This window comes from Gadus morhua, chromosome 12, assembly GCF_902167405.1.
Source record: "Gadus morhua chromosome 12, gadMor3.0, whole genome shotgun sequence".
In the NCBI taxonomy this organism is placed as follows: domain Eukaryota; kingdom Metazoa; phylum Chordata; class Actinopteri; order Gadiformes; family Gadidae; genus Gadus; species Gadus morhua.
The window spans coordinates 17,873,717-17,901,669 of record NC_044059.1 but is presented as its reverse complement, the minus strand read 5'-3'; the positions used below and the strand labels follow the sequence as shown (position 1 = coordinate 17,901,669).

The window sequence follows — 27,953 nt, the reverse complement described above, 5'->3', positions numbered from 1 at the left end:
CAGCTTCAGTAATATATTAAACGGTCGAACTAAATATTTTTGTAGGGAGTAAAAATGTTACGACTCCCATCACATGTTTTGGAAATCTATTTGGTTAACAGTATTTATTTTTATACCGTCATATCAAATAACTAATTTCAATTTAAAATTGTGTACACATCTATAAAAAATACCCCAAAACTACCTAAAAACTAAACTAAATAGATAATTTGTTGTTGAATACATGATGGCTTTGCAGTGATAGTTTGATTAAGGAGCAATATCAGACCCTCTGTATTATAGTGTGTGTCTATATGGATAAACAGTTCATGTTTAAAAATAGTATTTCTTAAAAGGAAATGGATTTGCAGAATAGATAACCTGTTTTAAATGTATAAGTGATCAATTAAATATAAATTGATCGTATAAGATGTGTTCTGAAACTCTTCAAATAACTTCTCATGTAGATATCAATACATAAATGCTGTTCCTTTAAAAACTGGAACCGGTAATGAATTGATTGATTGGATGTGTGCTGTACCACTTAAAGGCCTACTAGGCTTTTATTATGGCTGCTTCCTGTTTCACAATATTGCTTCTGAATAATTCTCAACACGGTTGTATAAGCCTATTCAAAAAATTATAATTCCCAAAGTCCCTCAAAAGGATCAATTGTGTTTGTTTCGGTTATGGGTAGGCTTATCTTCTCAGTATATATTTGATATAATCTTCATTCTGGGTACACAATCATCCTATATTGTAATAACTGGACGATATGTATGAAAATCAAATGAATGATGATGGTCTATGAGCAAGAGAAGTGTGTTGGATTGTTTTTATGATTGGGGTATCAATAAATTAGTAGTTTTAATTAGTTTAAACTTGATTCGATTGTTTATGTGTAGAACACAGTACTGATAACTTGTTTTGAGAATGCTTTTCTAGGCCTAAATCAAAAAGAATGCTGAGTCTACATAATGTTTAACTCGTTCATACCAAGGACATTAAGTATCCCCTTGTAATAATAACTAACCGGAAGGATTTACTGTCTAAAACAGATTAATTATTTACAACCTATAAGGTGACAATGTTTGTAGGCCTACAGACAGGTTCACAAGCAGCACCAAACTCGAACATTCTTTAGGGGTTTTCAGGAACGGACCAGTTCGGGATTCATTGGAGTATTTTCTTGAGACGACTGAACTCCACATGCCTGCTGGACATACAGGTCTGTTTCCTTGCTTATTGAGTTTAACTCGCTCTGCTGTTCATACATACTGTAATCTTTACAGAGCGTATTTTTTTTCCCTTTTGTAGATGGCATTCAAATAATCACAGATATATTCAACAGAATTAAGTAGATCTCACTAGTCAAAAATATATATTACAAGGAGAGCAGTCAAAGCTGATCAACAAATCAAGAACAAGTTCTTTATTTAAAAATTCAGCCTACAAACTGTTCCAGCATTACACAAGATTTTGTTTTACGAAGAAACAGGCCTATTATGGAAATAAGGTGTGCTATTAAAGCCATTTATGTTGTTTTTCATGTAAGATCTTGTGCTCACCCTAGGGAATTAAAACCTCAAAATTGCTGCGCGGGCAAGCCACAACCCAAACAGGTTTATCTTTTCAACATAACATTATAACGCTTTTATATTTTTAAGTAAGCTTCCAATGAAGACCGTCATTTTGATGTTACGTCACGATACACAACCCCTCATGAGGTTGTGTTTGAGCACACGTTTTGAACATTATCACTCGATCGAATGGTCAATAGATTATAAACTCCATAGCTATGGGTTAGTGCAGGCCTATTCAACTAGCGGCCCCTCTTAATTTTTTTCTGGCCCGCAAGAGGTTGCATGCAAAAAATAAATAAAATAAAGGAGAAACATAGTTGCATGCAAATCAGGTTTCTGTGTGTTGCCGGTGATACTAGCCAGTATCAGTACCCCACAATTAGGAACTGGCATCACTTATTCTGACAATGTTTGGCTCAACCGATATGTATGAGTCTAGCTTTTTCTGATATGAATGCCATCAGAACAAGGGCACGTCGCTCGATGACCTATGAGAAGCTGCATGAGTGTCTCAGGATGAGCCAAACTAGGCAAACAAGGCAGTGCAATCTTTCTCACTGACTCACTGGCTCAAAATGTGTCATATGTACAGTAGTTCTGTTTTGTGATGATTCAAACAACATTGTTGAATTCTAAACGTGTGTCCAAAACATGTGAGAACGAAATCTTTTATAATGATACGATTAAAAGTGAAGAAGGAAGGAATGCGTCTGACAAGTTTATTCCATGTAGTAGTACTATATATATTAAGTTAACACTACTTTAATTACGATTTATTTGTAGCGATTCATTGACGTAGTTTTACTCTGTGTGGCCCATGAACCCAGTGGTTTTCCTTTTCGGCCCACTTGTTAAGGAGGTTGAATAGCCCTGGGTTAGTGGGTCCTACTGCGCACGTACCACTAAGTTCAGAGGGCTGATATCATTGATTAGGTGAGTGCTGCATGCAGCGCTCAACTATTGTTATTCATACGTTTTATTCCTATCAATGCAGCCAACAAAATGTTCTAATTAGCATCTTTATTTTGCCCACAGATGTTGGCTCTATGGCTTCAAGTGCAACGATGTCTCCCTCCATCAGTTTCCACCTGGATGCTCTAGATATAGCCGTTGTTGTTATCTACTTTATAGTTGTCATGGCGGTGGGGATTTGGGCAAGTTCTGCTTGAAAACATCCTACAATGTTGTATGTTGTGCCTCATGCATGTTTTCTTCTACGTTTGTGACTGAGGCCAGACAAAAACTCTAAAAGTCAATCACAATGATGCAATTTGTTACTGTCAATGTGTCAACTCTTTTCTCTAGTCATCATGCCGAGCCAACCGCAGTAGTGTGCGAGGGTACTTCTTGGCTGGTCGTTCAATGAGCTGGTGGCCTGTAAGTGTTTGTTTTTCCGATTTCGCTTGATTTCAAACATTTTTATGAAAAGTTAATTGGAGAAAAGAAAGACACCAAAATCGACTCTATGAAAATATCTAATACGCATCTTCAAATGTACATTTATAGATCATTGTAATAAAATGCGTTCATAAGATAATTACTATTGTGTTTCCTCATAACAGATTGGGTCCTCTCTGATGTCCAGTAATGTTGGCAGTGGTTTATTCATTGGTCTGGCCGGCACAGGAGCAGCGGGAGGAATTGCTGTTGGCGGTTTTGAATGGAATGTAAGAAATACATGCACATAGGCCTATATTAGTCAACTACCTAAAATGAGAGCATTTCTAGTGTGAATATGTGACCAAATGGATGTGTGTGCCCTTTTGTATAGTTAACCCGTGCCCAGCTACAGAGATGGCCTTTGGTCTCACTTAATCATGACATCTGCCTTGTCAATTCACACCGACACTGTTTGGCACTGCTGGCTAAATTTATGATAAAGTCGTCCCACTGTAGATTCCCGCAATGTGGACTTTGTAGTTTCCTGGCCATCCTAAAATGAGATTAGATAAGATAACGTGATGCTAATCCTACGAAGGTAGTTTCAGATAGAAAAAAGTGTGGCGAGAAATGTACCATGATCAGAGTGCTACATTTGCCTGTTTCAGATGGGTTGTATTCAGAGGATGCTCACCCTCCCCAAGTCTTTTTCACTCATACTTAAGTTGGTTTTAACCCATTATTGATAAAAATGTATGTGATGTATGCCTTACGGCAGGGGTCGGCAACTGGCGGACCGCGGGCCACAACTGGCCCGCCAGAAATAATATCTGGCCCGCCACATTATTCTGAAGTTATATGATTTTTTTTTTAATATTGAATATCTATATCTGTTAGCTTAGGGCCAGATACAATCTTTTTTTTCTTTCACAACGGTTTTTGAATTTAATCAAATCCTGCTACTACTCCCGGAAGGTTAGAGACACACTTGTCACGGTCACGCGTAAGCTGCAAGGGGCTGAGCGGGAGTTATTGGAAACTATGCAATATTAAATGAAATGGAACCCCCCTCTATAGGCCTATATACAACAACCATGGCTACCCGACATTACGTATTTTTGTGTGATACTGCACGTAGAGAAAGGCAGGAGCTGTTGACAAGTAGAGTCTCTCATGAGGCTACTTCGCCTACAGCTCTTCTAACAGTGAGTAGGCTAGGAACGGAGGTTTATGTGTGTGCGCAGTCAGTCAGCACCCGCCATGGTGTGTGTATATGTGCGTTTGCGTGTGTGTGCGTGCAGTCAATCAGCAGCCGCCGTGGTGTGTGTGTGTGTGTGTGTGTGTGTGTGCAGTCAGTCAGCACCCGCCGTGGTGTGTGTGTTGTGTTGTGTTGTGATGTGTGAAGTGTTTGAAGAGTGGTTGGCTGCTTTTTTAGGTGCGCACTGCCCTCTCTCCAGCATAAGGCCTTTCTACACTGCCAAGCCGGTTTGGTCGAGGCTTGGCACGCCAAGCGATTTCACAGTTTTATTTCAAGTTTCCTGTGTAAAACCGAGGGGGTAAAATCCCCCGTTCATCACGGCGCAGGCTTTCTTGGTTCACTGGAGAAGGCGGGGCTGCGCAGAGTCTAGATCACTTTAGAATTTGCATGTGCCCGAATGTTTCTTAGTTTTTATGAATGAAGACACCCGCATGCAAGAATTAGTTCACGTCTGAGTGTAGGCTACAAACGCGATTAACTATTTTCAAGTGCAAAAACGCCAACATATACTTTATTTTGCTGACCACTTTTGGGTTAGGGACGGGTTAGGGTTTTTTATCCCGACAAAAGGCTCGTAAGGACAGATCCCCTGCGTCTCTCTCGCAGATCGCACCATCTTTCAACGTTTTTGTTTAATATGACTGAATCACCTTCTCGCACATGATCAGCAGCTCGCGCATTTCAATTTCTCTCCAGTTAGAACTGCTCATGATGATATCACTGCGTTGTCTCTGTGGAGACAGTGCAGCAACACCTCTACCCCACGTGATCAGGCATGACATTTACGTGATTAGGGCATACACTTGTTTATATGTACGTCTTTTAAGAGTCATCTAGTGCTTGGTAAGCATATGACTAACCAGCTGACGGGCCTGCGTCGCAGTTCCAGATGCAGTTTCTTTCATTAATCAATTCCTTGAACTAGCTGATGATGATTTGATAATGTTCTGGCCCACCACCTACTGGCTGGAAAAAAATTGGCCCGAGGCCATACTTAGTTGCCGACCCCTGCCTTACCTCTCAAAGGTCTTCATGATGTGTGAGGGCAACGCCACAGATCTGAAGTCATTGAACCAAGATAGAGGTCTTCTAGAGTTTGAGTCCCATCTTCAGCATCTGAGAGGAGATTAGGGGTGCTTAATCACTACCACAAGCTGTCAAATGAAGGAAAACCTTTGTATGTCTTAGTAGCTAAATATATTCATCCTTCATCATCTTGGTTTTGCAGTTGTGTTTTGTTCTGTAAGATGCTGTGGTGTCAGATGAATGGGGGGTTATTCCTGGAGATTTCTAAAGATGACGATGACAGAGAACTTCTGATATAAAAAACTTGCATTCAGTGTATGGTCTAGTAGTGCTTCAACACAGGCATGCACCTTAATATTTGTGTAGGTGTTTTAATGTATTGACAATGTTGTGGGGATAAATCTTTCTAATATTTAAGAAAAAGTGATGGTGGCTTCTAAAACCATAAGATACTAACATATAAGTCTGTGCTCGGATGCTTTCTCAATATTCATTCAACAGATGGGAGTTAATAATCGCTTATGTTTATGCATGTGACTGTATGTGTATTTCTATAGGCAACATGGGTACTGTTGGCTCTGGGATGGATCTTTGTGCCGGTGTACATCTCGGCAGGTGTGGTGACCATGCCTGAGTACCTGGCCAAACGTTTTGGGGGACAGAGGATCCGCCTCTGCATGTCGGTTCTGTCTCTTGTACTCTACATATTAACAAAGATATCTGTAAGTCACATTGCCCCTCATACACAATGACCTAATTATGAATAATAACCACAATAAAAAAAATGAAATTATCATTTTAGAATATCCATTGAATGCAATATAATATTTTTTACGACCAGCACCTCTTCAAAAGCTCTATTGCTAAACCAGCTGTGACAGTAAATCAATTAATCATTTGTACTGTAGGTTTCTGGTCATCTAGATCACAAAAACAATGCCAAGCTATGTTGGTCAGCTTTCAGCAACATTTGAATCATGCAAAAAGTTTATATTAGAAGCCCATTTCAACAGCAACCGTAATGCAGAAATTAAACAAAAAAAACTGAGAAAAACATATTTTCTTGATGAAACCTCATTGAAATCTAACTTGTGTGTTGTTTGAAATTGTTAATTTGTCTTGTCTTATCTTTGTTTCTATCCAGACAGATATCTTCTCGGGTGCGTTGTTCATCCAAGTGTCCTTAGGCTGGGACCTTTACTTATCTACTGGTATTCTGCTGGCGATTACTGCTGTTTATACTGTGGCAGGTAACATACACACACACCAACACACACATGCACACAAACATACACACACACACACACACACACACACACACACACACACACACACACACACACACACACACACACACACACACACACACACACACACACACACACAAACACACACACATAAATCGTATGATGCTTACCTGTTCATCAGCGATGTTGGGTGACGTCACTGTTGGTATTTGAAGCGAGATCCCAACGAAAAAATAACTTCACAAGGTGTTTTTTTTTTTTTACAATTTATTTGTTACCAACTTACCATACGTAGTGTTGATCAGCAGAGAAATAGTTAGCCAAAGACGTTGACGTCGCTTAGCAACCGAAAAAGCTGGCGTTGTTGTGAAGGGCCCATGCAAGTGAACGAAGCGTTCCACGGCATTGAGAAGAGCTGTGTCATAATAGCCCATATTTACGTCCTATATCAGATAAAGTCGGCTCTCTTGCTGCGCAAAATATATGTTTAAAAAATCAGCACATTAAGATAAATGCTATTTTGGATTTTTGTAATATGGAATTATTTCAGGGGGGGAAATGCCGTGAATAAATGTATGCACAGTGCATTCAGGATTAGGACTGATATATATGTCGGCCTAGGCCGACATATATCGTAGGCTACTCTGCGGTTGGCCTTGATGGGGAGATATTTTAACCCTTTTTAACCCCATTTTCCTCAGACATTCCTGCGTCTCCCCCTGCGTCATAGCCCGTTTCAGCAACATGTCAGCGGACAGGTACAAATCGTCGTGAGTGCAGCGAATGCGCGTTCACGTTAAAGGCACCCAGTGCAACTTTATGTAAACATTCAATGAAAAATAAACATTCAATTTCTAGTCTTTTCTACACGTAGTAAGTTTCAATAACTCCATACCATTACATATCGACATTCAAGGAGCAAAGATGAGACGTCGTTGTGTGGTGAGAACTGATAGAAAATCGTAAACAACAACAATCGCCGGTGGGGAGAAGCCATTTTTCCATTGACTGGAAGCCTGCTTTATTTATTGTAGGTTACAAAAAATAAAGAAAATGGCGGCATTGTTGTTGTTATCGATTTTCTATCAGTTCTCACCACACAACGACGTCTCATCTTTGCTGCTTGAATGTCGGTATGTAATGGTATGGAGTTATTGAAACTTACTACGTGTAAAAAAGACTAGAAATTGAATGTTTATTTTTAAGCCTCGAAAGTTGCACTGGGTGCCTTTAAGAGGAGTTTCGGGAAATGCTCCAAAGAAATTATCGATGGTTCGAAAGATCCATTGGGAGAATGACCTTACGAGTGAAGATCCATCGTTATCGGGAAACGGGGCCCTGGATTCAAGCCGCTTAAGGTGAAAGGAAGGGAAATCATTACTTGACCTGACCACATTATTGAGAATTATTGAGGTATTTATCCTGCACCAACAACGAATGATGAATCCAGCAGCATCTTAAAGGTCCAATGGCATGAGTTCCCATAGCCTGCCTATGGTCCCCCAGTAGCAATGAAGAAATGGCGTTAGGTGTAAAACGAGTACTAGGTATCCTGCTCTGCCTTTGAAAAAACATAGCTCAGGCGCGCCGATTTGGAATTTTCCTTGTATGTCGTCAGGTCGACTGGGACATGTTATCTCCCCTTTCTCTGCTTTGCCCTCCCAGAGAATTTGGCCCGTCAATGAGACAATGAGTTACGACCGTGCAAGCGCCACGTGTCTGTGTGAATACACACACTCTAACGCAAGTGTTGTACACTTCTTTGTTATTTGGAAAACCGTTCTGCTGCAGCGGGCAGCCGGGCTCTGGCCGGAGACAATCGCGGGCAACAATCCCTTCTCCTCCATGTCACGGTTCAGTCTACTTCAGATTGATGTGGAAGTAAAGGGTTATCCCAGCCATGGTTGAGAAGGACTTGGGGGAAAGGAACTTTGGCTTTGACTCCCTGAAGTAGGCTACATGAACCGCAACATGGAGGAGAAAGGGATTGTTGCCAGTGTTGCCCGATTGGGTGGTTTTCCGCCCAATTGTGCTTCTTTTGTTTATGTCAGGCGGGGAAAAAATACCTTGGGCGGGTGTATAAAATTTGGGCTGCTTCTGTCCACATTTGGCGAGTTTTTATTATTGCGAAAAATATTTAAAATATTATTAATATTATATAAATGTACATAGCGTGTACATAGCATGTACATAGCGTTAATATGGCGAATGGAAAGGAATTTGCGAGAAATATGGTCACGTAAATAAAATATACAAACGAACAGGGGTCTCATTTATAACCGTTGCGTACGCACAAAACGGGGCTGAAAGTTGCGTACGTGACTTTTCACGCCAAGGTTGTGATCTATAAAAAACCAACTTGACGGGAAAATGTGCGCAGCCCTAAGCAAACTCTGACCCATGCGTACGCATGGTTTGGAGGAAAAGGAGAATTTGCGACACAGATGTTGTGGTGGTGAACTGAAGTCAGACCGAAGAATTGTAGAGTGAGAAGAACGATTATGTTTTATCATTGCCCTTCATAAATTTAATTTCAACCCGTATCATGCGTTAAATCTATGTAATCAGAATAATTTAAGTCAACTGCGTTATTTCTCAGTTATAACTCCAGAAACATCTCCTTAGAATATAAATTAAAAAAAATTCTCTATATTAAATCCCGTCACTCCATACTGTCCACTGACGGCGCGACTGCATGGAGTAAAGCATCTGTCCAACATGTGTCAATAACATAATATTTTTATGTGACACTGTAAACACATAATCATATGTCAATTAAATCCCAAGTGTGGAAAACCAAGCCACACTCCTCATCACAATCGTTGTCCGCTACTCTTGATGCTTTTCATGACAAATCAGGCATTAAAAAGGGGTTATGTTCAAGAACATTTTACGTGGGTGATTACAAACTCATTATCCAAGGTGTTCTCGGTCAGTCTTATTACCGTAACCCTATAAATACAGAGGTGAGCGCCGTGGTAATGCTGCACCTATATGGTACTTCTGGCGGACCATGCAAATGACAAGATTCGGAGGGGGAGGGTCTTTAGGGACCATAACGATTTATTGGTAGGCTACATAAAAATATGTAACTTTATGTCAGACCACTTCTTTTTTAATTCTGGGACTGTGCGCTCCTTGCTACTGACAGAGTTCACTGCTGCAGCAACATGTTGCCACTCACTCTGCTTTTTGTTGTTGGCGATCCCAATCCCGTGACCGCCGAACAAAACTACTTTTCGGGCCTCCATCTCACCAACAAGTGTCTTCACTTCAACCTCCGTGAAATTTCGCTTTTTTGCTTTTCTCAGTACTTCTGCCATTGTTTCCGACAAGACATAATACTTGCATCTGAGTCTGTTTTATATGCAGATCGAATTCATGAGGTCATTTGCATTGACCATTTATGGTTAAAAAGGGGCGTGTACAGGGCGGAACGTGAAGCTGATTCAGCTGCGCACACTTGTAGGCAGTCTGTGATTTATAAAGAAAAGATTGCGTACGGTGTGCGTACGCAGGGTTTTATAAATCTGAATATTTTTTGGCGCACGCAAAACTTGGCTTTTGGGCGTACGTACACTTTTAGTAGCGATCCCACGCACAGTTTTATAAATGAGACCCCAGAGCTTTGTCTCCCCGCGACCTTTTATTGATTGAGTCTAAAACATTCTCATCGATTCAGCCAATGAGAGTACTACAGCAGGTAGCAATCGCGTTGCCATGGCACATGGGTAAACAAATAGGCACCACCACACAAGTTAACTAACGATCGCTGGTAGGCTTCAATATCATGCAAGCACTTTGTTTTATTTTTAATTTGTTCTACATCACAATTGCAAGCTTTAATAAAGTATTGTTTTTACCTACCATTACGAGTCTCGTTTGGTCTAGTAGGGAATTCGCACAATGGTGATTCACTCCTTATTATCTATGTTATTTGCGCTACTTGGAAGACGCCTTTTAATTCTTACTGCACCCCATTATGTACTAAGGATATTTATGAAAAAAAGGCAGATATGTGCTTTATATTAATATTTACACTTAACCTGGGCCATTTCGTATTTTTTTTTTTTTTTGACCGTGACGCAAAAGTTCAAAAGGAAAGGTTACTAAATTGTATAACCTATCACTAAATTTCGGCAAATTCGATGTTTTTACCTAATATATAAAAGGAGCCCCCCCCCCCCCCCCCCCCCCCCCCCCCCCCCCCCTCTTACTTACAAAGTAGAGGAAGGGGCTGGCCAGCATTGTTTATTTGTAGAATATATCAGTTACAGGCTGGGATCTTATTGATAACATTATTGAAATCACTATCCAACAGCACTGACTCTAGATATTTCCAGGTTATTGTAATCTAAGAGCTAGTTGAAATGTTACACATTGAGAATACATTTTCAAACCTAAGAAATCATACATTGTTTATATGGAACATAGAAGTATATGTTTCGTATAAACTGTGCTACAGTGATATAAATATATCAATTTAACTTCTTAAAGCTGTCCATTTGTGTGCGCTTGGATAGGTGGCCTGACAGCAGTGATGTATACCGATGCCCTGCAGACGGTTGTCATGGTTGCTGGGGCCTTTGCACTGATGTTCATAGGTTGGTTATTTATTTGAGGTAGAGCACACAAAACGTGACTCTTTATCTGCATTATCATTTATTTACTAACATGAAAGATGTTTTTAAGGTAAAAAAAATAGTCACAAAAAAGCTAAACACATTTTTGATAATAGTAACTATTATGTTATCATTTTAATGGGGCAGCCCATCAGGATATATTTCTTACGTAAACTAATCTGATTGGAGAGTTGAATTACAAGCTAAATAGTTCAATGTTTTCATCCTTTGTTTTTGAATTGATAGATGATTTATTTGATTGTCTTTGTGTATCAGCTTTCGCAGAAGTCGGCTGGTATGAAGGCCTTTTGAGCCGCTACCCCTCTGCAGTTCCTAATGTAACCGTTGCTAACACCACATGTCACTGGACACGCAGTGATGCATTCCACCTGTTGAGAGACCCTATCTCGGGGGATATACCCTGGCCTGGTCTGCTATTTGGACTCACCGTGCTATCTACCTGGGTCTGGTGTACTGATCAGGTAAATCATGTTTTCACGTCTTAAGTTTTGTGTTTATGTTTATACATATGTATATATTTTCTTATATTATTCATTGACAAGTTGCAAGCACATGGAATCATTCGAATATCTTCATGAACAACCACTCTCCTGAATGTCGTCCTCACAGGTACTGAGTTACAGAATGACTGAGTTATATGATATATTTAGGTGTCATGTTAAGAGGAAAGGGAACACAGAAATTCTCCATAATAATAATTTGTGTTATTATTATGGGTCAAAATGAGCGGAAGTCAAGCTCAGTCCCCTAATTACTAGGTATTTACCTGGTAAATATAGTATATTATTGGGTAATTACCACTGGTAATAAGAAGGTAAATACAGAGGAACTACAGCTGAAGTACTAAGAAAAACCTCCACTATTACCCATCAACTCAACTAAGTACCGTGTAGTTGTAACTGTTTTAGGGTGGTAATAACTCAGATATAATTGTGTACTTCCCAGGAAAGTAGGCAACCAATTATTAGAAACAACTCTTCTACTACCCATCAATTCAAGTTACAATTGTAGTTATCCAAGGTTTATGTTGGTAACAGCTCAGGTTTAATTATGTACCATCTAGAAATTAACATAGTACTTTCCAATAAATTACTATTTTTTTATTTAGTTATTGTTCATAGCTACACCCATTTATAAAAGGTTTATTCGATTTACCTCAGAAACGACTGAATTGTTTTTATTTAAGTTGAAAAATTACAGCAATACTTACCTGGTAACAACCTCTTCAGGAACAGTTTTCCTCTAGTGTCATGGTGCAGCTTCTTAAATACAACAATACAATTATCTATTCCTTTGGAATAGATAATTCCATTGTCCATGCAGTTAACTGGAACTTGTACCATATATGTTCTGCAACGTTACTAAGTAAAACATGACAATTTACCCAGTAAGTAAGCTGAAACTGTACTGTAAAAGGAAGCCTTATTTGCTTCCATGGTATTACCAGGCTCTTACCATATAATTTCTAATAGATTATTCCCTTTTCCATGCAATCAACACAAACTTGTACCATATAGGTTCTGCAACATCGTTCACCAGTAGTTAAGCACTTTAATTTTAGTTATAAAACCCCAAACCACTGTTGATGAAAGGCATATTAAAATTAAACAAAAACAAAGGGTAATCTTTCAAACAATGCATTTCTCACAAACAGGCACTGAACACTGAAAACATCGGATAAAAAAAGAGCCGTCAACATCAACTCAGTTTAAATGTAACTGATGGTGTTTTGATAAAACCATGACAGTGTTATGGCAAGTGACCAAAATGCAGACTGCTGCAACCTCTACAATTTGAATAAGTGGCGAATGCCATGCAGCAATCTGCCTTGGGGAGCATCTTTGGTCATTCGCAAAACCAATGAGTCCACTCGGTGAATGAGAGATGGCTGTTTAGTGTCCTCTCTGTGCGGTTTCCCCGCAGTCTCCACACCTGGGATTTCTAGGCTGACCAAGCCCTGACTGGTACCTCCAAATCTCCAAGACAAGAAAATAAACATTAGGACTGTCAATTAATGAACATTTCTAGAACATGTAAAACTCAAAGATTATTTTGTTTGCCAGTTAAGAAAGGATGCTGGTCCTCTGGCCATTGTATTTGGTCATATTAAAAAGAAACAAAGGCATAGCCATAAATACAGTTAAAAGGACGGGAGGGGACAGGCTGTTAGCTTCGGTTAGTGTTTTAGCAGCGACCTAGTGGAGCTTCTGTCATGCAAGCAATTCGGACATGTTGTTTAAAACCTATAACACCCAACTTATTACAATTTATTTAATCGGGCTCTGTCCCATGAATACAGTTATTAGGATGGGAGGGGCCAGGCTCTGTAAGCGCTGCTAAAGAGCAGCTCTACCGGAACATGCTGCCTCAGCAGGTACAAGTTAGCAGCCAGTTTGATATTTGCCGGATATTCAGTTTTGGTTTACCACGCAATCAGATTCATCAACACACTTGCACTACATTACGGGTGTAGTATGTTGAGGACAGTTTAGGACACCGTATCGCGAAAAAATAACAAAGAAATGTTGTTGCTATCGATGTCTGTGCAACAACATCTACATTCTGTCTGGCTGCTACCTGTTTTAGGGACCGTCTACAAATTACACCCACAGACTGGTGGGATAGACGTTACAATGGAATAATTTCAGGAAATAAATGACAAGTAGAAGATTCCAATGCATGCACATAGAACAACTGGCATAACGGACAACGAAATACAATGCAACACATAATACACAATCTCTTTAAATGTCCCAGGGTCGCTACATTGCTTCCCCCCTTCAATGTTCCTCGTCCTCGAGAGAACAAACAAAGTCCCGGAAGCAACCCGGCACTCTCTCCTCCCTACGAGGCCGTGTTGGGGCTACGGGGGGCTGAGGAGAAGCGCCTGGGGGCGAGAGGGGCCCACGAGTGACAGGCCAGGGGGAGGGCAGGGGAAAAGGGAGGGGCAGGGCTGGGGGCCAAGTTGCTCACTGTGGTGATTGACAGGGCGGGAAGACAGGGCTAAGGGTTAGTTGGGGGCCTAGGGCCAGAACACTGAGGTGTGCGTGTCTGGGGCCCATTCGCACCCGGGCGGGGCTCGCTGGACCAGGTTGAGGGGTGACGGTGCCTCGATAAGGGGCCAACCTGTCTCTGTGGAGGGCCACCCTCCTTCCCGAGGTGGTAGCTGGACTCTGTACACCACCTCCCCCATCCTCTCCAGGACCCTGCATGGCCCGATCCACTCGCTATCAAGCTTTGGACATCTTCCCTTCTTTCTTTGCGGGCTGTAGGTCCAGACCAGCTCCCCAGCCTCTAAGTGTCTGCCACGAGAACGCACTTCATTGTTTCTGCCTCACCCCTGCCCTCAGCAGCTGTCCCCTGGCGAAGGAGTGAGCCGTCTCCAGGCGGTCCTGGAGTCTCCCGGCATACTCTGGGCCGGGAGGAACAGGGGGAGAATCGGCCGGCCGGCCAAACGCCAGGTCAGCTGGGGTGCGAAGCTCCCTGCCCAACATCAGCAGAGCAGGGGTGCAGGACGTCGACTCCTGTACAGCTGACCTGTAGGCCATGAGCACCAGAGGCAGATAAGTGTCCCAGTCCTGCTCCATACAGCGATGAAATCGCTCCACCAAGCCGCCACTCTGTGGGTGCAGGGAGGTAGCACGGGACTTCTGCATGTCCAGCCTGCTACATAAAGCCGCAAAAAAATTCTCCCCTGGTCACTGTGGATGGACTCCGCTGCCCCAAAACGGCTAATCATCCCCCCGACTAAAGCGTCCTCTATGGTCTCTGCCCCCTGGTCAGGCAGAGTGTATGCCTCCGGCCACTTGGTAAAATAATGCATGGCCGTGAGGACGTACTTGTTCCCCCTCTCTGTACAGGGTAGCGGGCCCACCACATCCACCCCAACCCTCTCCATAGGGAACCCCACAGGGCACTGCTGTAACTGGGCATGGGACCTTTCAGCGGGGCCTTTGCGAGCTGTGCAGCCATCACAGCGGCGACAGAAGTCCTCGACGACCCTCTTGGACTGCCCCCATTAGAAGCCAAGGCGGAGGCGACACAGGGTCTTTGTCACCCCAAAGTGCCCAGAGCTCACAGCACCTTGGACCGCTTGAAGCACTTCCCCACGCAGAGAGTGAGGCACCACCACCTGCCACCTCACCTCTCCGGTGGCGGGTTCCTTCCAGGCCCGCTGAATCACGCCATTCCACAGCCGCCGGGCCTCAAACTTAGCCCACAGTCCTTTGGTGACCAGGGAGAGAACGGCCACTTCATCCCATAGGGGCCGCTGCTGCAGGTCCACCCACTGCAGCGCTGGTCGAAGGTCTGCGTCTACCTTCTGCTGCCGTCTCCATCCTGCAGTGTCGACCTTCCTAGCTCACAGCAGACTGGGGACGCCACCTCTACTGCAGAAAATCGCTCCTCCTGGAGGCGTTTCTCACGGCTCTCCCTCCTTTCACAGTAGTGGCAGCCATCATGACTGCAGGGGCGTTGGGAGAGGGCGTCTGCATTAGCATGGCGTGCCCCTGCCCTGTGCACCACACTGAAGCTGTAGGACTGCAGCTCCTCGATCCACCGTGCAACCTGCCCTTCTGGCTCCTTGAAAAATATCAGCCACTGGAGCGCGGAGTGGTCAGTCCTTACGGTGAAGAGCAGGCCGCAGAGGTAGTATTTGAAGTGGCATACAACTCTAACAATGGCCAGCAGCTCGCGACGAGTGATGCAGTAGCGGCGTTCAGCCGTGTTAAATGTCCTGCTGTAATACGCCACCACCCGATCCCCTTCCGGCCCCTCCTGTGTCAGCACGGCGCCATTGCCAACGTTACTAGGGACCGTGTCCAGGATGAAGGGCAGGGCAGGGTCAGGAGGGGAGAGCACCGGGGCTTTGGTGAGAGCTCCCTTGAGGGTCTCGAAGGAAGACTGGCAATCCTCTGCCCACACAAAACTCCCTGTCCTGTAGCAGGCAGAACAGGGGAGCAGCCACACAGGAGAAGCCCCTCACAAAGCGCCTGTAGTAAGACGCCAGTCCGAGGAAGCTTTTCAGCTGTCTGGTGTCAGTGGGGGTGGGCCAGTCCTGGACATCTTGCACTTTGTCCTCCATGGTGCTAATGCCTTCTCCCCCCACCTTGTGACCAAGGAAAGTTACCTCTCTCCTCAGGAAATGGCACTTATCAGGATGGAGCTTCAAGCCCGCCGCAGCTACTCTCTCCAGAACCTGACGCAGTGAGGCAAGGGCTGTCTTGAAGGAGCCCCCGTGTGCCATTATGTCGTCCAGGTAGGCGATACACTGCTGCCGGGGGATCTCGAAGGTCGCAGGTACATTGCAGAGGCCTAAAGGAAGGACCCGAAACTGCCACAATCCTCTGCTAGCGCAGAATGCATTGTTGGGCCTGGCATCAGGGGCGAGAGGGCACTGGAAGTAGCCAGAGCAGAGGTCGAGTGAGGAGAACCAGGACGACCCAGCTACGACATCTAGGGCCTCATCAATGCGCGGGATGGGGTAGGAGTCCTTCCTTGTTGCTGCATTAAGAGGCCTGTAGTCGACACAGAATCTCCACTTACCCCCCTTCTTAGGCACCATCACCACAGCTGCTGCCCAGGGACTATCTGAGGTCTCTATGAGGCCCGCCTGCTGCATCTCCCACAGCGCCCGGTCCGCAGCCTCCTGGTGGGCCAAGGGCAGGCAACGTGAGCGCATTCTGATGGGCCTGGCATCCCCAGGGTTGATTTCATGCTGCATCAGTCGTGTCTGACCCACGTCGTTCTCATTCAAGGCAAAGCTGTCTTTAAACTCCGCCAGTAGTCGCCACAGCTGCTCCTGCTGTTGAGGGTCTAGTCCATTGGTTCTCAAATTGCAGCCCGCGGGCCAATGGCGGCCCGCAGAAACATTCCTGGTGGCCCGCAATGACATACAGATGTATGTAAAAAAAAGATTTTTCTTTATTGATTTTTTATTTTTTTACTATATCAATATTAATGTAAACAAAAATAAATAAATATAAAGAGAAAATTCGACTCTCTAGCTTTCAATTAAATCCTGTTTCATTTGCTAGTTTTAATCCGACTGCATTACTTTGAAAGGATGAACCTCAGTTTCGTGATTTAGAGCTCACTTGACCTCACTCCCAGAGGTCCATGGTGCAATGTTTTTTTTCACCACTGGGATGCTGATGCCAAAAGTTCCCGCCAAAAGTTTTTCCTTTGGTGGCCCTCAGTCAAATTCTGGGTTCCTAAATTGGCCCTCAGCTGTCAAAACTTTGAGAACCCCTAGTCCATCACAGTGCCCCTGCCATATAGCCCGCACAGTAGACAGCACAGTCGCCTCACCTGTCTGGGGAAGCTGGGCAGGACAGGGGAAGGGGCCCAGGCTTATGGAGTGGGGTTCCGGGGTGGCAACATTGACACAAGGGGATGGGAGGGAGGGGGAAGTGTTGTGGAAGGAAGACCAGGTCGATGGACAGGAATCGGGAAGACAGGTTGGTTGGAAGGTCTTTGCAAGGGGGTAAAGGGGGCCGGGGACATGTGACGGTCCATCTGAGCTGTTGTCGGTGGGGGCCGAATTTAGGAGGTGTTTGGCGGGGTCATATAGACTGTGGGCCCTCCTTGGAAGCCAATCCAGCTCCAGTTCCAGCTGGCAGCCTGTGCACCGCAGGAAGTCCAGCCCCAGGATACAGGGGTCCTGCACAGCTGCTACCCACACTGCGTGGAGGACAGTCTTTCCCCCCACGCAGATGGACAACAACCCCTTCCCTTTCATGGGAGCCCTCTCCCCCGTGACCATGCAGAGCTGCACAGTTGTAGGCTGGAGTAATGTCCAGCTTGGCAAAATGTCTGGCCTCACCAGGGTCACTGTAGACCATGTATCGACTAATGACAAACAAGCCACCCCCTCAACAGTGACAGGAACATGACAAAAGTCTCCCGCCCAGGTCCGCCCCACCATGACAACAGGCTCCAGGATGCTGTCATCTGCTTCTGGCGGCCCCACCCCCCCGGCTGTGATGGTGGGCTCCTCCAGACGATGACGGTGGGGGTACGGGGGCAGGGCCAGTGGACCCTGGCTCATTTCCCTGGGCTCTCACAGCTTTACGGCACTCTCTGACAAGGTGGCCAGGCTGCCCGCAGCCCCAGCAGACCCCCTGCCCTCGACAAGATGGGGAGCGGCGGTCCGCCTGCATAGAGACAGCGCGGACAAGTTCAGTGAGATTGTTCACCCAGGCTGACTTCTGCGAGTCCTCACTCCTCTCCCTCGCCGATCTCACCATCGGCTGAAGAGCAGGATGACGGTCGATGGCTCCAGCCCATACCAGCTCCCTCTCTATGGCCATCTCCAGGGCCTCTTGCAAAGTCTGCGGGTGGGCTAGCTGTTCTGTAGGGGAAAGGGCCTGGAGAAACTGATCGTGAGCGAGTTCGCTCTGCACGGCTGGCGGCATGTGGACGTATGCTCGTTGAGACAGGCTCTTGATATCGTTGGCCAAGGCCTGCAGCGTCTCCCCGGGCTTCCTACACCTATTACAGAGTTCTGAGCGCATTAGCCCCGGCTTAACAGACAGACCAAAACGCCTCCTTCGTGCCCCCACTAGGGCGACATAGTCCCCCCTGTCCTCTGGGCTAAGCAGCAACAAACATGATCCGCCAAACAAATCGCAGGCTGCAGCGCTTTGACCTTCACTGGCAGCCGGAAGCATCTGGCAGCATCGGCCAAAAGTTCAAATTGCGTGTGGAAAGCTTCCCAGTCATCCTTACCGGTGTATCTAGGCGTCTTGATGGACTTCGGGCTCGATGTGAGAAAGGCGCCGCCATGTCTGTCGCCGTCTTGTGGCGGCCACGGGCAGTTGGCGCTGCGAACTAATCGGGAAAAATCTCCATGCTTTTCAACGGCGGCCGGTTCCCGTTGGGTTCTTCCCCTCACCAGAGACTCCGAAGCTACTCCACAAGCCCCTCGCCGTAGTCGTCCATCTCTATCTTCACCCGACAGTCCTCAGGGAGCATTATTGTTGTTGAGAAAAAGCGACAACAAAAACAGAGCTAGTGGCGAAGCTTCAGCCGACAGCAGGACCGAAAAAAAATAATGAATGAATTAATTTACAAAAGCTTTCACTTCTGACACCAATGTAATGACCTCGCCGGTGACATAACAATGTCCAATCATAAGTACTTGTAGGAACTTTAATGTTAGAAACCTGGTCACTGTAACCCGTAACCAACGGCCAAAATCCACACCAACAATAACCGGTTACCTGGGCAACCCCCATCCCTTCAACGTGCAAGCCACCACCCTCCTGTTCTCCCAAGCCCCTCCCCCAGCTGACCTGATGATTCGCCCCCCACACTGATTGACAAGTAGAACATTCCAATGCATGCACATAGAACAACTGGCATAACGGACAATGAAATACAATGCAACACATAATACACAAACTCTTGAAATGTCCCAGGGTCGCTACAATACCATGGAAACAATCAAGGCTTCGTGCCCAGTATTTAAGAAGATGTACCATGAGGAAAACTGTTCCTGCAGAGGTTGTTACCAGGTAAGTATTGCTGTAATTTTTCAATTTAAATAAAAACAATTCAGTAGTTTCTGAGGTAAATCAAATAAACCTTTTATAAATCTATGACAACTAACCCATGTTGCCAATACTATATATTTATGAATGTATGAATGTTTACCGGGCTGGGCTGTTACCAACTTAAACCTTGGATAACTACAATTGTAACTTGAATTGATGGGTAATAGAAGAGTTGTTTCTAAGAATTGGTTGCCTACTTTCCTGGGAAGCAAACAATTATATGTGAGTTATTACCATCCTAAAACAGTTACAACTACACGGTACTTAGTTGAGTTGATGGGTAATAGTGGAGGTTTTTCTTAGTACTAGTAGTTAGTAGTTCCTCTGTATTTACCTTCTTATTACCAGTGGTAATTACCCAATAATATACTATATTTACCATTTATCTGTATTTACCTTCTTATTACCAGTGGTAATTACCCAATAATGTTTTTCATTGTCATGTCAGGCATGATAAGTCGCGCCCTGTTTCCAAGTGAGTGAATAGTTAAGGTCTTACTTTGCTTAGCCTGGACTTTTAGTTTTTACATAAGAAAAATATTGTATGCATTTATCTAGGTAAATTGCAACATGCTTGTAACAACTATCGGCAACTTTATTTGTATCTACCTTCAATAATTGAACCAGTTGTGCATTCTTGCAATACAAACAATTAAGCGGTACAGAAATATATTCTTCCCTAAAACTGTAAAAGGTTCGCTTCAAAAGCGGAAATGTGGCACATCTTCTATGGAGCCACTTAGTTTTCCACCTGACAGTCTATATTTAAATTTAGTTCCTATACCTGGGATCCTACACCTGGGACTTCTAGTTGGCTCATTATTGGAGGAATTGTAAGTGTTACAACTAACCCATGTTGCCAATACTATATATTTATGAATGTATGAATGTTTACCGGGCTGGGCTGTTACCAACTTAAACCTTGGATAACTACAATTGTAACTTGAATTGATGGGTAATAGAAGAGTTGTTTCTAAGAATTGGTTGCCTACTTTCCTGGGAAGTAAACAATTGTGAGTTATTACCATCCTAAAACAGTTACAACTACACGGTACTTAGTTGAGTTGATGGGTAATAGTGGAGGTTTTTCTTAGTACTAGTAGTTAGTAGTTCCTCTGTATTTACCTTCTTATTACCAGTGGTAATTACCCAATAATATACTATATTTACCATTTATTTACCAGGTAAATACCTAGTAATTAGGGGACTGTAAAAGGAAGGGTTACCAAAAGAAAAATGGTTACTGACTTCATTGATTGAGTCAGTTAGTTTCTCGGTGTTGCCTTGTATTATTAGTAAATGATAAACCATTTTTTCAACATAATTGACTGTAATTTTCATTATTAAAAATAATACATCACAGATCAGCTTTGATCAATGTTGAAAGTGTGTGTCCTGTGTCCCTAACCGATTTGTTATTCTGTTTTTATTGCCAGGTTATTGTCCAGAGGACACTGTCAGCCAAGTCCCTGTCTCACGCCAAAGGAGGGTGTATTTTGGGAGGATATCTTAAAGTGCTGCCCATGTTTTTCATTGTCATGCCAGGCATGATAAGTCGCGCCCTGTTTCCAAGTGAGTGAATAGTTAAGGTCTTACTTTGTTTAGCCTGGACTTTTAGTTTTTTACATAAGAAAAATATTGTATGCATTTATCTAGGTAAATTGCAACATGCTTGTAACAACTATCGGCAACTTTATTTGTAACTACCTTCAATAATTGAACCAGTTGTGCATTCTTGCAATACAAACAATTAAGCGGTACAAAAATTTATTCTTCCCTAAAACTGTAAAAGGTTCGCTTCAAAAGCGGAAATGTGGCACATCTTCTATGGAGCCACTTAGTTTTCCACCTGACAGTCTATATTTAAATTTAGTTCCTATACCTGGGATCCTACTACTGGGACTTCTAGTTGGCTCATTATTGGAGGAATTGTAAGTGTTACAACTAACCCATGTTGCCAATACTATATATTTATGAATGTATGAATGTTTGTAAAATGTTAACCTGTCTTCTCCACAAACGTGTTTGCCTTGACGCCTCATCAATGCATCGACAAACTGGCAACTCTTTATTGATAGGAGTCCTCTTTGGTTGTCCCAACGGCTGTGATTAGACCTTCTTATGAACCATCACAACCTTCTTATGAACATCATATATACTTATGTATAAGCCTAACTTTTCAGGAACCCATCCAACAAACTGATTATTTGTATCCCTTCTGTATTTTTTGTTCATCTCCTTATATGTGTAGATGAGGTAGGTTGTGTTGATCCAGCAGTATGCCAGAGTGTGTGTGGTACTGCAGTTGGTTGCTCCAACATCGCCTATCCTAAACTAGTAGTGGAACTCATGCCGATGGGTAAGAAACATATATACTCAAGAAAATGCTTAGGTTAAACAGATAGTTAAGAGGAGCCCTATTAGCTAGGGAAAAAACATTGACCTAGCTCCGAGGGGGGCAAAACTATTTTCAATAAGAATAAGAAGAGGTATGAATGAGATAAATAAGAATTCAGTAAATAGAAATAGTGTAGAAAAGGGCAAACGTAAAGTTGAGTATGTGACAGATCTGGGTTATGACGATTTAGGGTATACCAGATGTACTTGATAGTGGGCATACACAATAGGAAGCATGGTAGCTTTCTTCATGTCTCTGCACAGGTCTCCGTGGTCTCATGCTAGCCGTGATGCTGGCGGCCTTGATGTCCTCCCTGACATCCATCTTCAACAGCAGCTCTACTCTGTTCACGTTAGACCTCTATAACAGAGCCAGGCCAAGAGCTACTGAGAAGGAGCTAATGGTGGTCGGCAGGTAACACAAAAATGCATCCACACAGGCATACAGGTGCATCTCAATGAATTAGAATATTGTGGAAAGTTCAAAAGTTTCAAAAAGTAAAAATTCAATTAAAAAAGTGATATATTATATAGATTCATTAGACCAATAGTGAAATATTCCAAGCCTTACAGCTCATGTTAACCCAAAATTCAGTATCTCAGAAAATTTGAATAATACATAAGACCAGTACAAATATTTTTAATACGGAAATATCTGCCTTCTGAAAAGTATGTTCTTGAATATGCACACAGTACTTTGTCGGGGCTCCTTTTGCATGAAGTACTGCATCAATGCTTAGTCTATCAGCCTTTTGCCCTGCTGAGATATTATGGAAGCCCAGGTTACTTAGATAGCAGCCTTCAGCTCGTCTGCATTGTTGGATCTCGTGACTCTCATCATCCTCTTGACAATACCCCATATATTTTCTATGGAGTTCTGATCAGGCGAGTTTGTTGGCCAATCAAGCACAGTTATCCTTTTGTCATCAAACCAGGTATTGGTACTTTTGGCACTGCGTGCAGGTGCCGAGTCCTGCTGGAAAATGAAATAAGCATCTCGATAAAGATGGGGAAGGAAGCATGAAGTGCTCTAAAACTTCCTGGTAGATGGCTGCGTTGACTTTGGATTTAAGATTAAACACACTGGATCAACACAAGAAGGTGGCTCCCCGTGGCTCCTCAAATCATCACTGAGTGAGGAAACTTAAGACTGAACTTCAAGCTACTTGAATTCTGTGCCTCTCCATTCTTCCTCCAGACTCTGGGACCTTGATTTCCAAATGAAATGAGCAACAGACCAGTTCTCTTAGCCTAGGTAAAACGCTTCTGACGTTGTCTATGGTTCAGGACTGGCTTGACACTAGGAATGCGACACTTGTAGAAGCTCATGTCCTGGATACGTCTGTGCGTGGTGGCTCTCGATGCACTGACTCCTGCCTCAGTCCTCTCGTTCTGAAGCTCCAACATATTTTTGTATGGCCTTTGCTTGACCATCCTCTCAGGGCAGCGGTTATCCTGTTTTTTGTACACCTTTTTCTACCACACTTTCTCCTTCCACTCAACCTTCTATGAATATGCTTGGATACAGCAATCTGTGAACAGCATATTATTTAGCTATGACCTTTGTGGAGGGTGTCAATGATTGTCTTCTGCAGCACTTTCAAGTCAGCAGTCTTCCCCATGATTATGAAGCCTACTCAACCAGACTGAGAGACCATTAAAAGACTCAGGAAACCTTTGCAGGTATTTGGAGGCAATTAGCTGAAAAGAGTGAAACCTTGAGCCTAAAATATTTAACTTTCTCACAATATTCAAATTTTCTGAGAAACTGCTTTTGGTGTTTTCATGAGCTGGGTGTACATGTGCATGTGCGCCATTACCCAATTCCAAAGTTTGTCTTACTTTAATTTAAGCGGTACCTGTAATGTGTGATTATTTCTAGGTTGTTTATTCTGGCCATGGTGTGTGTTAGCCTGGCGTGGATACCGGTAATCCAGAAGGCTAGCAGCGGACGACTCTTTGACTATATACAGTCAGTTACAAGCTGTTTAGCACCTCCAATTACGGCTGTATTCATGATGGCAATCTTCTGGCCACGCGTCAATGAACAGGTTTTTGCAATCAGCCACATGTGCACTAAACACACCTGTGTAGTTCTAAGATAATGAAAAATTGAAGTATTATTAGAGGAAGGTGAGATTCAAGTGAGTTTCTTTTTTTGATCTGTCATTCTCTTTTGCAGGGTGCTTTTTGGGGACTGCTGACGGGGCTAATCGTAGGGGCAGTTAGGATGGTTCTAGAATTCATATATACAGTTCCTTCCTGTGGCCATGAGGACCTACGGCCCCCCTTGATAGCTAAGGTCCACTACCTCTACTTTGCACTCATCCTGTTGGTCCTCACTTGCCTTGTGATTACTGCTGTCAGCTTGGCAACACTGCCAATACCAGAAGCCCATGTAAGGATGCAACTCACGCACAAAAATAACTGTTAAAGTCATGAGCCTGGCATAAAATAAAAATTGAATAATTATACAGTGTGCTAAAATAATCAGGGTTTGAAAAAACCAACCATACCTAAAGAAATGCTATATTGTGTCAGCTTTGCAAGGGTGGGAAATGCATCCATTTGCGTATGTATGCAGCATACGAGACCTGGCTTATTAATGCCATTATGGATATGTGAATTTAACTTAAATAGGTGTGAATTAACGTTTAATTCATTGTCAATCTCTTGTACATTGGCAATGTGCTTCTTGCTTCTTGGCCATCTAACTTTTTTTGCTACAACTTTTAAAAAGAAATTGCAAAATAATATTATAAAGGCAATTTATGTATCCACTGGAAAAACCCTGTGTAAATGTTCCGGTATGCACGATGAAGCTTTGCAGTCGATAACATCAAAATAGCTTTTCATTACATGCTGCCTTCTTGTGTTGTTAAGCACTCAGGACTAACGACAATGCTTTCCCAGTAGAAAATATCTATGTATATATGATATATATATATGTATATATAAATATATATGTGATCAAAACTGACCATTGTCTAGATGTAGCTAGAGAACGATTCGGACCATGTTGTAACTGGGTGTCATCAAACTCTCTGATCATATGTGGAGCAGATCAAAATATTAGTCCTATGGGTTTGCATCAGCTTTTGTACGATTTTGTTCTTAGATGCATTCTCAATGGCAGCTTTTATAGGTCCCATGGCATGAAAATTTCACTTCATGAGGTTTTCTAACATTAATATGAGATCCCTAGCCTGCCTATGGTCCCTCAGTAGCTAGAAATGGCGTTAGCTGTAAAACGAGCACTAGGTATCCTGCTCCACCTTTGAAAAATGCTCAGACGCTCCGATTTTGAATTTGGCCCCATATGACGACATATGGGGCCATGTTACCTACCCTTTCTCTGCCTTGCCTGCCCAGAGAATTTGGCCCAGCAATGAGACAATGAGCTACGACCGTGCGAGCGCCACGTGTGTGTGTGTGTGTGTGTGTGTGTGTGTGTGTGTGTGTGTGTGTGTGTGTGTGTGTGTGTGTGTGTGTGTGTGTGTGTGTGTGTGTGTGTGTGTGTGTGTGTGTGTGTGGGCGGTGGTGCCACGGCACTGCCCGCTGCCGAGGCACCACCGCCGTGAGGCACCACGGCGCGGCCCACTTCCGAGGCGGTGGTGCCTCGGCAGCGGGCAGCGGGGCTCAGGCGGGAGACAATTGCAGTCAACAACCGCGGGCAACACTCCCTTTCTCCTCCATGTCGCGGTTCAGTCTACTTCAGATTGATGTGGAAGTGGCAGAACCAGACACGTTGGAGAACCTGACGCAGTCGTTTGAGATTCATAATGTCTTCTGGAGTCGCACACAGCTTCTGGCTATGATAATATTTATTAGATGATATAAATATCTATGTATAATATGATATTATTTAGATATAGAGCTCAAGGACTCACGCCGCAGCACCCGGAGTGTTCTAGAATATTTACAGAACACAGCCAAATGCTGTGTGCGCCTCCGGATGATATTATGAATCTGAGCCATTGCGATACATCCACTGTAAACACTACCGTATGGTACCGTGGCCACAAGCTACTCAGGGCCTCAACCCCACCCTCCACCTTGACCCGCCCCTAAGAAACAGCACGTTTGTGGAAAGCTTATTGTGGGACTGGCTCGTAGTGGCTGTAATTCTGCACCAAGGTTGGATTTCTTGAACGTCTTCAAATACTATATTAAGGGCCCACTACCACCTATATATAAGCATCCATGAAGTAGCATGCCATGGGACCTTATTATTTCTTCAATTGGTAAAACATCTGTTTGTTCAGTTTATGGATTTTCGATTTTCGTGGCAAGCATACACAAAAAAGTTTAAGCATTTTTTGGATAAATTCCTAAAATGTATTATTGTAATCAGTATAGCAGGATAAAGATGTACACCAAAAATAGCAAATGCTTGAACAGCTAAGAGGTTTACATCAGAATCTAGTACCACTTAATCAATATTATCTGTGTTGTGTGTCTTCTGTAGTTACACAGGCTAACCTGGTGGACGAGACACAGCCAGGAACATTGTGTTGACCTCGTGAGCCCCTGGAGAGCATCTGGGACCTCTGATTCTAGCACTTTCACAGACTCTGGCTCAAACAAGGGCACAAATAATCTGCCTTTGTGGTGCAGGACGGTCATTAATTGGATCTGCGGACAGAATGTTCCAGTCTCTGGGTCTGTATCTGCTGGAAGCCCCGATGGACAGGCAACAGACATGGAGGTGTTTTCTCTGAAAGAGAATCCACTGGCGAGGAACTTATGTAATGTTAATGCCATAATATTGTTGACGATTAATGTGTTTCTATGGGGATATTTCTCCTAGTTTTACGAAGCTGAATATTCTTACTTAAATGTAACACTACCTGAGTGTAAATGAACTATACCTACTAACCATGGAGAAATCCTGAATAAAGAGATGGTGTTGTATGGCTAACACTCTACTTCCACACTTGTCCTCTGTTCACAGCGGAAATAGATAGACAGACTGCACAGGTAACCAATAAATAGTAAGTCCAGATGTACACAGGTCAATCTTTTTGTTTTGCACATATAAATTGTATCTGCACTTGTGAAAAGTTTACATCATTTACATCTCTGCACATCGAGCAACTAGGAGTTGTAACTTGTACGGTTTGCCATTTATGAATGGAAGGCAGCTTTTACAGTGAAGGAAATTCCTTTCATTGAGGTGGCACAATCACCAGAACATTGGCAAAATGGAACATTACCAAACCAGAACTGACACTCAGATAGGAAACACAGGAGGGTCGGTCAACAGCAAGAGAGACTCATCCCTGATACTACTTTTCAACACAAACAGAAAACTGCACATAACGCATCACTTTTTACAACATAACAATTAACAAACAATGGACAATACAAATCTCCACTCAAATGGTTCCCCAATTGGACAAAAGAAAAGGGGGATCCCTCTATCCCAATTGGTTGATGTAGTTCCCGTCAAGTTTGTGCCATAACTCTAGTTCGAATAACACCCGTAATTTGCAAATCTGTAGAATTTATATCTGCAACCACAATGTTGATTCTGCAAATTCAAACATTGTCTGCCTATTAACAAATATATACCACTTCAAAATATTTGTAGTTACAGATTCAACAATCTGGTTATACAACTACACAACTCAAGATGCAAAATGATGTTGATGGTTTACAAACTTCATGGTGTAATTGTGACAGCGGCTTTGTGATATGATTAGATATTAGATTAGTACTGTGTGTATGAACATTAAGTGGTCACACTGGTCAGACATTTTTGTTTAAATGGCCTGGCCATTGTGGTCATGTATGTTGGTGCGTGAACAACAATATGTTGTTACATATTTATCTTACATTTGTAAGACAATTTTAGTCTATTAGTTTACTAATATTTGCACATC

General features: G+C 43.3%; 1 protein-coding gene across 8 annotated transcripts; it reads left to right on the top strand.

The window, feature by feature from the left end:
* Positions 1–1,049: 1,049 nt before the first annotated feature.
* On the top strand, positions 1,050–26,999 carry slc5a9 (solute carrier family 5 member 9). 8 transcript variants are annotated; one of them, XM_030373184.1, is made up of 15 exons: positions 1,065–1,207; positions 2,419–2,495; positions 2,598–2,716; positions 2,868–2,939; positions 3,125–3,229; positions 5,784–5,948; positions 6,371–6,476; positions 10,997–11,077; positions 11,372–11,577; positions 21,108–21,243; positions 21,923–22,030; positions 22,333–22,483; positions 23,951–24,119; positions 24,251–24,466; positions 26,537–26,878. In XM_030373184.1, the coding sequence occupies exons 3-15, from the start codon at positions 2,609–2,611 to the stop codon at positions 26,876–26,878; spliced, it is 1,965 nt and encodes a 654-aa protein (XP_030229044.1). In that variant the 5' UTR covers positions 1,065–1,207; positions 2,419–2,495; positions 2,598–2,608. The 8 variants fall into 8 exon arrangements, 6 of the variants coding, with proteins under 6 accessions (XP_030229048.1, XP_030229045.1, XP_030229043.1 ...); XM_030373185.1 differs by lacking the exon at positions 2,419–2,495 and having other exon boundaries at positions 1,052–1,207; positions 21,923–21,927; positions 22,311–22,483; positions 26,537–26,999; XM_030373183.1 differs by lacking the exon at positions 2,419–2,495 and having other exon boundaries at positions 1,052–1,207; positions 26,537–26,999.
* The last annotated feature ends 954 nt before the right edge of the window (positions 27,000–27,953 follow it).